General features: G+C 48.9%; 1 protein-coding gene across 1 annotated transcript in view; it reads left to right on the top strand.

Moving 5' to 3' along the window:
- The window catches only part of LOC138278828 (avidin-like), a 48,512-nt gene that overhangs the window by 17,795 nt on the left and 16,031 nt on the right, over window positions 1-14,686 (top strand). The window contains exon 2 of the mRNA XM_069219338.1: window positions 3,034-3,235. Coding sequence (XP_069075439.1) covers window positions 3,034-3,235 — 202 coding nt within the window. The remainder of the gene's footprint in view (window positions 1-3,033; window positions 3,236-14,686) is intronic.

Consider the following 14,686-nt stretch of genomic DNA (forward strand, 5'->3'; position numbering starts at 1 on the left):
ACCATGGCGTAAAGTCACACGGTGCATTAGAAATGCTCACACATCTGTGGGAAGAATGCCGCAACGCATCTGCCCCAAAAATGGCACACTGCTAAAATCAGGCTTAGAACATGCTCAATTTCAGCAATGCGTCAAAAAACAGATCCGATGCGTCGGTTCTGACTGATAGAATTGGCCTAATGTGTGGGGAACCAATGTAATGGAGTGTGAAATGATATAAAACCCACCTTGGACACCATTTCATTGTTCCTGGTCACAGTACAGTGGGCATAGTCTACTTATGTGTACAAAGATACCTAACTATGTGTGACATGTTGAGTGAAACCTTAATGTGAGTAGATAAAAGTAATTCATATAAGTTGAAGTGAAAATTCCTGTGTTACCTACCTTATGTGTGTTTAACTTTTGTGGTTTGGAGTAGACTTTGCTGGACTTGGGGACCCATTCCTATATTGATATTTGACAATCCTGGCCTGTCCCTTACATGGACTACACAGCATCACATTGCATTGCTGCAGTGGTAGATAATATATGTTACTGACCATGATCCCAGGTTGCTCAAGGGGTCTGTCAACATGATTGCTCCATATGTATACCTACTACTAGTTGAGGGGATGTGATTTACTTACTTATTAATGTGTTTTAAGTGACCTCCTATGCCACAGCCACTTCATCATTTCCTACATCTGAGTTACTGAGACGTAGGAATTTTGACGCATTACAGGCTTAGAGCAACGCATGCTTTACACATTGCCAAACTTGTAAATATTGCCGGTTCTAGCACAGGTATACTCTGAAGCAGGGCTACAAAAACTAACACATTGGGCTAAATGCATCCCCTCTGTAAATATGGCTTACTGAATGCGCCGCAGGGGCAAAAATAATGATGCTACGGTGGCGCAAGCTCCTTGTAAATATGCCCCTAGAAATAGAATGGACACAATACTTCTTTCGCTCCCTGAAAGCAGAGGACACTTAGAACTTAGGAAACAAACTTGATTGGTCCGAAGAATGTTCGAAAATAATGCTAGGCAAAAATTCCTGGAACTACCAGTCGGCTTGAAGCAATATAGAAAACTAATGAAAATAAGGTGTCTGCTTCCGATTAGAGGTTACGTTACTGTGGTGAAAATGGCAAGCTGACACTATGGGGCATATTCACAAAGAATTGGCATAGGGCAGCACTGCAAGTTTACGTGCAGTGCTGGCCTGCACCAATTTGAAAGGGCAGAAATGCACCGGATCTACGAGAAACAGTGCATTCTTGTCCATTCATCCAGCACCGGGCACAATTTGGTGCCTAGCGCCAACACAGACTTCCTTGCACCATGGTGCAACGGTGTGTGCATTGTTGGCAGGATTGTTTTTGTGCAGAATGCAGCACACAACGAAAGAGGAAAAAGAAGGAGAAATAAGCATATTAATTCTCATTATGCCTCCCTGGGGAGGTGTACAGTTTTGATGCAGTCCCAGGTATACACATCCTTGTAAATCTGGTAATGCCTCTAAACCTGTGGGTGTTGTGTGGGAAATACACGGCAACACCCATGGAACGCCCCCTGATGCAGTGTAAGGCATCGCAGTGACTTATGCTCCATTGCCTTACACCATATTTACAAGGCTTTGAAAAGCCACATAAAGTGGCTTTGCGTGGTCTCGTACATATGGGTCTGCACTTTGTGCTGCCGGTGTGTCATAAAAAGTGATACACTGGTGGTGCAAGGGGCTCGTAAATATGCCCCTAACTATATACTTGGGGCATATTTAAAAAGAGTTTGTGTAGGGCAGCGCCACAAGTCTATTTGCTGAGCTGCCTTATGCCTAATACCACGAATCCACTGCATCTATGAGATACAGTGCATTACTGTCCTATCAGCCAGCACCGGTGCACAATTTGGTGCCTAGCTCTAACGCAGGCAACCTTGCACCATGATTCAAGAGTGTCAGCGCCCTTAGCCAAATTGCTTTTGTGCAGAAAGGCTCCCCTTCCTGAACAAAAACAATCCATGGAGGCTTTTTTCTCGTTCTATGTGTGCTGAAGAATTTTCTCCTTGCTATGCCTCCCCTGCGGAGGCGTACAGGTTTGACGCATTTCCAGGTTTACATGTCTTTGCAATCTGGAAATGTGTCAAAATCCATGGGTGTTGTGTGAGAAACCCCCGTCCCCCACCACGCCCTGGAACATCCCCCTGACACAGTGTAAGACAATTCAGTGACTTGCGCTGCATTGCCTTACACCATATCTACGAGGCCATGGAAATGCACAAAGATCTGTGTCTGCACTGTGAGCTGCCGGGGCATCATAAAAAGTGACACACTGTTGGCACAGGTGGCTTGTAAATATTTGCCTTTATATGTTGGGCAGGGAGACCATAGTGCACATATTACATTTCAACGGTAAACGGACTGTGTCAAGGCACATACCACAACACCTTTGCTAAGGCCAAGGGAAAGACATGCCTTACCACCACAGGGTCATGCATTTTGGGACACGAGTCACACAATGAAGTTAAGCCACTCAAACAAACTCCCATCAACTGTGGAGATCTGTGAAACACAGCAGTGTGTTGAGTCTACAATGAGGGTGCAGTGTCAATGTAATGTGAAGCATTATGCACTGTGAATATAACTCTCTTCCTCTTTGGAGAAGAACCACTATGTATGACAATACTTTAGTGTCTGTAATAAGTGATTTTATGTGTAGTGTTACATCACTCAAGCCCAGTAGTGTAACGAAATGTGAGGGGCCCCTCTGCAAGATAAGCTGAAGGGGTCTCCCACACCTTAATCAGTAGGGGCTGCGGGGGGCCCCCTCCAGTATGGGTAAGGCTGCGGACCCCGTGCTGCAGGGGCTGTGGGGCCTCTGTTATGCCCCTGCTCAAGCCGCAAGATGCTGCATCCACAGATGCTGTGGTGCATCACAAGCTGTGGTGCCTTTCGACCTTGTAGAGCGACTGTCACTGACTCCACCCACCAGGATGTTGTCCTACATGGTTGTGGACCTGAACATGGCTCCTGTTTGTCTCTCTGCAGTGTCATCTCTCCGGGAGGTGGAAGAACGATCTTGGCTCCACCATGTCCATCGGAAGTGTTGATTCCAAGGGAGGCTTTGAGGGGTCATATCTGACGGCTGTTTCTTCAACAAACAACACCATCACAGAGTCCCCTCTGGCAGGTGCCCAACAGCTCGACGACGAACCCACTGTGGGCTTTACCGTGAAGTGGACCTTCTCCAGTATGGCTTTATCCTATAAGTTTACTTATTGAAATGAAATGTTCAGCCATTGTTTTCTCTCCTTCCAGCATGCTTCCTCCAGGGCATCTTTTTTCTTAAACATTTTCCTGTGCATCCCACAGCTTCTTGTCCTCTTCCAGATTTTAGAGCTACTAAAATGATTTATTTAAAAAACTTAGGGGGTCATTACGGCGGTCAGCGATAATGTGGCGGTAGTACAGCAAACAGGCTGGCGGTACATACCGACACATTATAACATTGGCAGTGTGGCTGAAGTCACACCGCCAATGTACCACACCGACCACCACGGTAGTAACAGCCACTGAGCTGGAGATAGCCATCTCCAGCCCGGCGGCCGTCACTGTTCCGCCAGTGGGATTATGACCCCGCCTACCGCCATATTTTGTGGCTTTTTTAACACCACGAAAACCATGGCGGTAGGCACTATCAGTGACAGGGAATTCGTTCCTTGTCACTGATAGGGGTCTCCCCACTCCAGCTACCCACCACCCCCATACCTCTCCAGACTCCCCCACCCCCCATACATTCACGCCCCCTTCACACACACACACACGCATACACACACCCATTCCAACATGCATCCACGCATGCATTCATCCTTTCACACACACATCCACGCATTTACATTACACCACAGACACGCACTCGCACCACCATACATGCACACATGCATTCATCATTCATCATGAAACATCCCCCGCATTCACGCACACACATACATTCACACACCCCCACACTCACACACAACCCCTCTCGCCCCCCTCTGCTGGCGGAGACCCAACTTACCTCTAACCAGGGGGTCCTCCGGCAGGAGACGGGACTGGGCGCTGCTATCGCCAGCAGCGCCCGCCAGCAAAACACCGCCAGGATATATTATGGGTCCTAATATGGCTGGTGGTGGACTTCTGCCGTGGGGCTGCTGATGGCAGCAGCGCCACCTTTCCGCCATCTGCCGGCATGGCCACAGCCAGATTTCCGCCATTCTCCTGGCGGAAATCAGGCTGGGGTCATAATACGTCAGACGGCTGGTAGCTGCGGCGACGGTCTTTTGGCGGCCGTCGCCATGGTGGTAGGCGGTTTTCACCGACGATGTCAAAATGAGGGCCTTAATGTATTACTCAGGCAGCATTATATAAAACAGTTCATCCAATCCTGTCAATATGCAAAAGATAAAGATCTGTCTTTAAAGATTGGTCATTCATTATTGATTACTGAGGCAACATAGCTTTAAAGCATCACTTCTCACCATGTTCCATTGCATTAAAACAGTTTATTTTAGACTTTTTTTATTTCAGCCTTCAGCTCAGGGCGCAGCAGAGAATGCGTCATTGGCTCACTTTAGTAATTGCACAATCAACAATGTTGAATCTTGTTTGAGTGCTGCTTCCTGGGAGGGGAGGAGTGGTTGGGGTGTGACACCGCGTAAAGTGATTGCATTCTTGCCCTGAGAGTTAGGCCTGGGGGCTTGAGTCGGGTGTCCTATCTATGCCTTTGTTGGTTGTTCTCTTTGTCCTTATTGATCAAAGGTCTTAATTTATTATTTTTTTATTAGGAGCTTAGACAGAGGCCCAACTAGTACAAATCAGTATTGAACCGGTTCCTCCTGGGAATTGTGTATCCCAAACCTTGGTCATCTCATCCCTCCACCCTTCTGCATACTGTTTTTTGTTGGGAAATTTGCGATTCACACCCCCCGAACCTCAGTGACTAAGCTCCGCACCTGCCAGGAAGATGTAAACTCTTTTGTCAAGCCCAGCATGATGTAGACTCGGATGATGCTCTGGTTGTGTGGACCTATCTAGGGACTCTTGAGTGATATTAATTGTGAGTGAGTTGCATGACTGAGTTGCCATTTTTACATGTCTGACTTGCCTGTATTCAGTAGGATCCTCTGCTCATTGAGGCTTTTAGGGTGTTTTGGGAGTATTATATGTAGCGGTGAGCCCAACTCACGCAGTTCTGTGTACATGTCAGGTAAGGTCATGTCATGTTATGTTAATAATGGTTATAGAGTGCTCATTCACCAACATTTCTTGCTGCTTAAAAATAGCAGGATCTGTTAAGACCTGATTGGAATTTACTTAATATCATAAGCCTATTTTAATAGCCATGTTTTCAACTTTCCACGAAAGGTCCCACTGTCCTATGCCCATTGAATTTTATCAAGTAAGGCATTCCATCTAGAGGTCCCAGTCCCAGCTCTCCCCGTGCTGCTCCATCACTCTTATATAGTGCTGAGTGATGTACAGACTGTCCCAAGAAGGCAGGTACCCACAGGGATTTCCTGATAGGTCCCAGGCCCAGCTCTCCCGTGCTGCTCCATCACTCTTATATAGTGCTGAGTGATGTACAGACTGTCCCAAGAAGGCGCGTACCCCACAGGGATCTCCTGATAGGTCCCAGGCCCAGCTCTCCCGTGCTGCTCCATCACTCTTATATAGTGCTGAGTGATGTACAGACTGTCCCAAGAAGGCATGTACCCCACAGAGATCTCCTGATAGGTCCCGGTCCCAGCTCTAGCGTGCTGCTGCTCCATCACTCTTATATAGTGCTGAGTGATGTACAGACTGTCCCTAGAAGGCACGTGCCCCACAGGGATCTCCTGATAGGTCCCAGGCCCAGCTCTCCCGTGCTGCTGCTCCATCACTCTTATATAGTGCTGAGTGATGTACAGACTGTCCCTAGAAGGCAGGTACCCACAGGGATTTCCTGATAGGTCCCAGGCCCAGCTCTCCCGTGCTGCTCCATCACTCTTATATAGTGCTGAGTGATGTACAGACTGTCCCAAGAAGGCGCGTACCCCACAGGGATCTCCTGATAGGTCCCAGGCCCAGCTCTCCCGTGCTGCTCCATCACTCTTATATAGTGCTGAGTGATGTACAGACTGTCCCAAGAAGGCATGTACCCCACAGAGATCTCCTGATAGGTCCTGGTCCCAGCTCTAGCGTGCTGCTTCTCCATCACTCTTATATAGTGCTGAGTGATGTACAGACTGTCCCTAGAAGGCACGTGCCCCACAGGGATCTCCTGATAGGTCCCAGGCCCAGCTCTCCCGTGCTGCTGCTCCATCACTCTTATATAGTGCTGAGTGATATACAGACTGTCCCAAGAAGGCACGTGCCCCACAGGGATCTCCTGATAGGTCCCAGGCCCAGCTCTCCTGTGCTGCTCCATCACTCTTATATAGTGCTGAGTGATGTACAGACTGTCCCTAGAAGGCACGTGCCCCACAGGGATCTCCTGATAGGTCCCAGGCCCAGCTCTCCCGTGCTGCTGCATAGCTCTAGCTCTTGCCTTTTCCTTGCTTTTGCAGATTCTTGAGAAGCCAACAGGTGATTTGCTGCACTTTAAAAATCCTTGATTGAATGATTTAGAGGGGGTCACTACTGAAAAATCTCAGCCTCCTGACCAGTGTTTCTGAAATCTAGGAATGACCAGCCGGTCTGCCTGGCCAGATCTCAGACTTCTGGGAGGGTCTTGGTTCTGTCCACCAGGATGATGGTTCCAGCATTTAAACACCCTGCAGCATACTTCCAAGCAGACTCACTCCTGTACTGGAAGCCAATGCAGCTCCCTCAATGCAGATGTGGAAGGTGAATGCCGGGGCAGGAGAAGAATCAGCCGTGGGCTTTGTTTTGACTAATTTGTAGTTTATGCAGGGCCCTATATATGCCAGGTTGGCATAGTCAAGTCTCAAGTTGGTGACTGGCGTGACAATTCAATTCCTGTTATCAAAGAATAACAAAGGTGCAATTTTCCTCAAAGTATTTAGTGAAAAAGCACATTTGGAAACCACTGCCCCATCTGGGTGCCAGGCGTAAGGTTGTCATCCATCACTTCCCCGAGACTCTTGGCAGGGAGTAATGGGGTCGGTACAGGACCCAGATCACCAGGCCAGTAATTGTGGCTCTAAAAGCTGGTCTGATTTTTCAGCAAGGCTATCTCTGTCTTGTCAGTACTTAACTTTAACTGTTTCCCACCATCTAATTTGAAACAAATCACACAGTATTCTGAATTCTTTTGTAAAAATTAGGGGTGAGCGATGTACTCCTCCCCAACGGCAGAACTGGCAGCATTTTGCCCACTCCATGTTAAATGTGTAATGCCGAGTTCCAGCCAGGTTCTGCCAACCGCCAGCGTTTTCTCTTGTGCAGGGCTCAATAACAGCAGGTTGGCGAGTGTGAGCGAGATTTGGCATCCCCTAACATGATTTTCATTCAAATGCAGGTGGTCACAGGCCGTTGCGACGGTTCACAGTCAGGAAGCCTCCCCATGAGCAACAGCAGCTCCTCTGCTATGGAGGAGGAGTGTCGCTGCCCAGCCAGCAGCAGCTGCAAAACTTTAAAAACAATAATAGAAAATGTTTATTATGGTTTCATTTTTCTAGGGGGTGGGGCCATTTGGGGATGACAGGCAGGGAGGAGGAGTGGTGGCACTGCTGTCAGTGCGCATGTTGGTTTGGCTGGCAGTCTCAGGACGGCTAATCCCACATGCGCACTGAGCTCTCTCCAACCCGAGCTGCTTTGCCAGGTTGGAGGCAGCAGGCACAGGCTCCCAGTCTGTCTGGGAGCGCAAAGTGAGGACGCTGAGGGCAATCCTGGCACTGCTCTCATGCTGTCCGCAACGTGAGAGCAGCGTTAGAACTCACCGGAGGGCATTCTGGGAGCCTGTGCCTGCTGGAGCCAGAAGAGCAGCGATGCAGATGCAGCGGGGATTCAGGTACGTTTATTTATTTTGTTTGCTTTGTTCACCCCACCCCACCCCCGCCACTTTACCCCGCTGCCAGCCGCGACTGCCCATGAGCAGAAAATGTGTTCGAGCGCAGCAAAATCAGCTGGAGAAGCTGCTCCCTCTGGCAAGCCACGTGTGCCGTTCGTGAAGATGTTTCAGCATGGAACGAGCTCCTGGCGCTAAATCACAGAGCGAGCTGCGCGACAGGCCTATTGCTACCCATGTGTGGAATTCTGCGAAATCTCCCCGTGTTTTGTAACTCTGCTGAATTCCACAAAGTAAAACTCCACAAGTTCGTTCCAGGCCTGGTGAGAATTAGGGGTGTTGTCATGTGGAAAAGTAACGGAGAACTATATGTGTAATTATAAATACTATCTATTTTGAGTGCTGCGCAGGGGTGTGTTCCCTGCTACACTCTCTTGTGCGGAATCACCGTTTCTCCAATGCACTTCACTAGGATGAGCGCTGCGCAGGGGTGTGTTCACCACTGCACCTTCTTGTGCAGAATCACCATCTCTCCAAAGCGGTTCACTAGGATGAGCACTGCGCAGGGGTGTGTTCACTGATGCACTCTCTTGTGTGGAGTCACCGTCTCTTCAAAACACTTCATCAGGATGAGTGCTGCACAGGAGTGTGTCCCCCTGCACTCACTTGTGATGAGTCACAATCTCTCCAAGGCACTTCACCAGGATGAGCTCTGACCAGGGCTCTGTTCCCTGCTGCATTCTCTTGTGCAGAGTCACCCTCTCTCCAAGGCACTTCACCAGGATAAGCGCTGTGCAGGAGCGTTCACTGCTGCACTCACTTGTGATGAGTCACAACCACTCCAAGGCACTTCACCAGGATGAGCGTTGTGCAGGGGTGTGGTCACTGCTGCACCCACTTGTGTAGAGTCAATGTCTCCCCAAGGAGCTTCACTAGGATGAGCGCAGTGCAGGGGTGTGCTCCCTGCTGCACACTCTGGTGTGGAGTCACTGCCTCTCCAAGGAGCTTCACCAGGATGAGAGCTGTGTACGGGTGTGTTCACTGCTGTTCTCTCTCGTGTGGAGTGACTGTCTCCAAGGCGCTTCACCAGGACGAGCGCTGCACATGGTTGTGTTCATTGCTGCACTCTCTTGTGTAGAGTCACTGTCTCTCCAAGGCGCTTCATCAGTACGAGCGCTGCGCAGGGGTGTGTTCACTGCTGCATTCTCTTGTGAAGAGTCACCGTCTGTAGGAAAGTACCATCTTGCCTGGCACGTTACCCCCATTTTTCACTGAATATATGTTGTTTTAGTTGTATGTGTCACTGGGACCCTGCCAGTCAGGGCCCCAGTGCTCATAAGTGTGCCCTGTATGTGTTCCCTGTGTGATGACTAACTGTCTCACTGAGGCTCTGCTAACCAGAACCTCAGTGGTTATGCTCTCTCTGCTTTCCAAATTGTCACTAACAGGCTAGTGACCAATTTCACCAATTCACATTGGCATACTGGTACACCCTTATAATTCCCTAGTATATGGCACTGAGGTACCCAGGGTATTGGGGTTCCAGGAGATCCCTATGGGCTGCAGCATTTCTTTAACCACCCATAGGGAGATCTGACAATTCTTACACAGACCTGCCAGTGCAGCCTGAGTGAAATAACGTCCACGTTATTTCACAGCCATTTACCACTGCACTTAAGTAACTTATAAGTCACCTATATGTCTAACCTTTACCTGGTAAAGGTTAGGTGCAAAGTTACTTAGTGTGTGGGCACCCTGGCACTAGCCAAGGTGCCCCCATATTGTTCAGGGCAAATTCCCCGGACTTTGTGAGTGCGGGGACACCATTTCACACGTGCACTATACAATGGTAACTCCGAACATGGCCATGTAACATGTCTAAGATCATGGAATTGTCACCCCAAATCCCCTGGGTCTCTAGTACAGAACCCGGGTACTGCCAAACTGCCTTTCCAGGGGTTTCACTGCAGCTGCTGCTGCTGCCAACCCCTCAGACAGGTTTCTGCCCTCCTGGGGTCCAGCCAGGCCTGGCCCAGGAAGGCAGAACAAAGGACTTCCTCAGAGAGAGGGTGTTACACCCTCTCCCTTTGGAAATAGGTGTCAGGGCTGGGAAGAGTAACCTCCCCCAGCCTCTGGAAGTGCTTTGATGGGCACAGATGGTGCCCATCTCTGCATAAGCCAGTCTACACCGGTTCAGGGATCCCCCAGCCCTGCTCTGGCGCGAAACTGGACAAAGGAAAGGGGAGTGACCACTCCCCTGACCTGCACCGCCCAGGGTAGGTGCCCAGAGCTCCTCCAGCTCCCCCAGATCTCTGTCATCTTGGATTCAGAGGTGTACTGGCACTCTGGACTGCTCTGAGTGGCCAGGGCCAGCAGATGACGTCAGAGACTCATTCTGATAGGCTCTTACCTTTCTTACTAGCCTATCCTCCTTCCTAGGTAGCCAAACCTCCTTTTCTGGCTATTTAGGGTCTCTGCTTTGGGGAATTCTTCAGATACCGAATGCAAGAGCTCACCAGAGTTCCTCTGCATCTCCCTCTTCACCTTCTGCCAAAGGATCGACCGCTGACTGCTCAGGACGCCTGCAAAACCACAACAAAGAAGCAAAGACGACTACTGCAACCTTGTATCGCTTCATCCTGCCCGCTTTCTCGACTGTTTCCTAGTGGTGCATGCTCTGGGGGTAGCCTGCCTCCTTTCTGCACCAGGAGCTCTGAAGAAATCTCCCGTGGGTCGACGGAATCTTCCCCCTGCAACCGCAGGCAACAAAAGACCGCATCACCGGTACTCTGGTTCCCCTCTCAGCACGCCGACCGTGGTCCCTGGAACTTAGCAACTCTGTCCAAGTGACTCCCACAGTCCAGTGACTCTTCAGTCCAAGTTTGGTGGAGGTAAGTCCTTGCCTCCCCATGCTAGACTGCATTGTTGGGTACTGCGTGATTTGCAGCTACTCCGGCTCCTGTGCACTCTTCCAGGATTTCCTTTGTGCACAGCCAAGCCTGTGTCCCCAAAACTCTAACCTGCAGTGCACAACCTTCTGAGTTGTCTTCCGGCGTAGTGGGACTCCCTTTTCTGACTTCGGGTGGACTTCGGTTCACTCCTCTTATAAGTGCCTGTTCTGGTACTTCTGCGGGTGCTGCCTGCTTCTGTGAGGGCTCCCTGACTTGCTGGGTACCCCCTCTGTCTCCTCATCCAAGTGGCGACATCCTGGTCCCTCCTGGGCCACAGCAGCATCCAATAACCCTAACTGCGACCCTTGTAGCTAGCAAGGCTTGTTTGCGGTCTTTCTGCAAGCTTCTTCACGACGTGGGACATCCATCCTCCAAAGGGGAAGTTCCTAGTCCTCTTCATTCTTGCAAAACACCAAGCTTCTTCCATCCAGCAGCAGGTCCTTTTCACCCTCAGCTGGCATTTCCTGGGCATCTGCCCACTCTCGACACTGTCGCGACTCTTGGACTTGGTCCCCTTGTTTCATAGGTACTCAGGTCCGGGAATCCACTGTTGTTGCTTTGCTGGTGTTGGTTTTCCTTGCAGAATACCCCTATCACGACTTCTGTGCTCTCTGGGGGTTGTAGGTGCACTTTACACCTACCTTACAGGGTCTTGGGGTGGGCTATTTTTCTAACCCTCACTGTTTTCTTACAGTCCCAGTGATCCTCTACAAGCTCACATAGGTTTGGGGTCCATTCGTGTTTCGCATACCACTTTTGGAGTGTATGGTTTGTGTTGCCCCTATACCTATGTGCTCCCATTGCAATCTATTGTGACTATACATTGCTTGCATTGTTTTCTATTGCTATTACTGCATATTTTGGCATTGTATACATATATTTTGTGTATATTTGCTATCCTCATACTGAGGGTACTCACTGAGATACTTTTGGCATATTGTCATAAAAATAAAGTACCTTTATTTTTAGTATATCTGTGTAATGTGTTTTCTTATGATACTGTGCAAGTGACACTAGTGGTACTGTAGGAGCTTCACTCGTCTCCTAGTTCAGCCTAAGCTGCTCTGCTAAGCTACCATTATCTATGAGCCTAAGCTGCTAGACACCCCTCTACACTAATAAGGGATAACTGGACCTGGTGCAGAGTGTAAGTACCCCTTGGTACTCATTACAAGCCAGGCCAGCCTCCTACACCGTCTTTCCAAGGCACTTCACTGGGATGAGTGTGACGCATCGGTGTGTTCCCTGCTGCACTTTCCTGTTTGGAGTCACCGTCTCGCCAAGGCACTTCAAAAGGATGAGCACTGCGCAGCGGTGTGTTTGATAATGCACTCTCTTGTATCGCCATCTTTCCACAGCGCTTCACCAGGATGAGCACTGCGCAGGGGTTTGTTTACTGCTGCACCCTTTTGTGTGGAGTCAACGTCTCTTCAAGAAGCCTCACCAGAATGAGCACTGCACAGGGGTGTGTTGCCTGCTGAACTCTCTTGTGCAGAATCACCATCTCTCCAAGGTACTTCTCCAGGATGAGTGCTGCGCCGGGCTCTGTTCACTGCTGCACTCTCTAGTGAGGAGTCACCGCCTCTCCAATACACTTCATCAGGATTAACGCTGCGCAGGGGGATGTGTTCCCTGCTGCACTCTCTTGTACATAGTCACTGTCTCTCTAAGGCACTTCACCAGGATGAGTGCAATGCATCGGTGTGTTCACTGCTGCACTTTCGTGTGCGGAGTCACTGTCTCGCCAAGGCACTTCACCAGGATGTGCAGTGTGCCGTGGTGTGTTTGCTACTGAACTCTTTTGTATCGCCATCTTTCCACAGTGCTTCATCATGATGAGTGCTGCGCAGTGCTCTGTTCCCTGCTGCACTCTCTTGTGTGGAGTCACTGTCTCCCCAAGGCGCTTCACCAGGGTGAGTGCTGTGCAGGGGTGTGTTCACTGCTGCACTCTCTTGTGTAGAGTCACCGTCTCACCAAGGCACTTCACCAGGATGTGCGGTGTGCAGTGGTGTGTTTGCTACTGAACTCTCTTGTATCGCCATCTTTCCACAGTGCTTCACCATGATGAGGGGTGTGCAACTACACACGTTCTTACTCACACTTTCTCTCCCTCTCTCCCTCTTCCTGCCTCTCTCCCTCTCTCTCTCTCTCTCTCTCATGTAAATCCACACTCACCTTAAAGCATGCACACAACATACATTTAAATGCACTCCTTTATTGCCTCCAGCTGCCATTGAAAGTCATATTCCAGCTAATTGCACTACATTTTTATTGCGCTAATAGTGAGTGATTGCGACCCTCTACACACTACACTTGCCAAGGGGTGCATTTGTGGTTTGCATTCCACTGACATAGTATATAGTTTGTGTTGTCCCTAGGCCTATTGCATCCTATTGTGTTTTACGGTGTTTGCACTACTGTCTGACTATTTTACTTACCTGATTTGGTTAAGTCTGTATATTTTGTGTATGTTACTTACCTCCTAAGGGAGTATATCCTATGAGATATTTTTGGCACATTGTCACCTTAATTTTTAGTAACTCTGTGTATTGTGTTTTCTTATGATATTGTGCTATATGATATAAGTGGTATTGCATGAGCTTTGCATGTCTCCTAGTTCAGCCTTGGCCACTCTGCTATAGTTACCTCTATCATCCTAAGCTGCTAGAACACTACTACACTCTACTAATAAGGGATAACTGGACCTGGCATAAGGTGTAAGTACCATTGGTACCCACTACAAGCCAGGCCAGCCTCCTACATCGGTGGTGCAGCGGTGGGATAAGTACTTGTAACTGCTTAACCACTTTGTCATTGGTGCTTTTCATAAGAAAACCATATTCCTAATACTTAGAAATATATACAAGTAAACTCAACAATCTTACTTTCACTCTAAAAGCTTTCTAAAAAGTTTTTAAACGTTTTTTTTCTCTTTTCTTGAAAGCTCAAAACTCTTTCTCTTACCCCTAACCTCTTTCTTTCAAACCATGTCTATGGTAGAGGTTACTCCCAAATTTTTGAAAACAGCTCATGACAATCTTAACTTTAAAAGTTTGAGGGGTCTCTGTATGAAAAGAAGTTTGGGGATTGGTAAGAACCCTGCCAAAGAGCTCCTTCTTATCCTTCTCCTTGAAAGTGACCAGAAACAGAATGGTCAAACTCAGGATCAGGAGGTAGAGGAGGGGTGTTCCCAGACAGATTCAGGGGAGGGTCCTGTGAACTCTGGGGAGGGTACTTCCAAAGGCCTTTCACTTAACAGGCCATCTAGTGAAGCTGGTAGTGGGAGGGGGTCACACAACAGTAGGACACCTTTCACTCCTAAAGGCCAGGTCACTAGGGTTCAGGCAGTCAGAGAAAGGTCCACTTTGGCTCATTCTCACATTACCTCTGTATCAGAGGTTTCCCAAGCCTCCCACCCTGAGGACAAAGCCCTAGACAGGGAACTCAGAAAGCTGAGGTTGGAAGAGGCCAGGCTGAGGCTAAAGGAGCAACAGTTGGCCTTAGATAGGGAAACCTTAGATGTAGAGAGAGAAAGGCAGAAGTTGGGGTTAGTTCCCCATGGTGGCAGAAACAGCAGCAATCTTGATAGTCATCCTGTTAGAGAAACAGACTCAAAAAACCTGCATAAGATTGTCCCCCCTTACAAGGAGGGGGTTGACATTAACAAGTGTTTTTCTGCACTTGAGAGGGCCTGTATTGTACAGTTGGTCCCTCAAAGGCAGTGGGATGCTATCTTGTGGCTATCTTTCACTGGCAAAGATAG

The sequence above is a fragment of the Pleurodeles waltl genome, unplaced genomic scaffold (genome assembly GCF_031143425.1).
Source record: "Pleurodeles waltl isolate 20211129_DDA unplaced genomic scaffold, aPleWal1.hap1.20221129 scaffold_65, whole genome shotgun sequence".
Taxonomy (NCBI): domain Eukaryota; kingdom Metazoa; phylum Chordata; class Amphibia; order Caudata; family Salamandridae; genus Pleurodeles; species Pleurodeles waltl.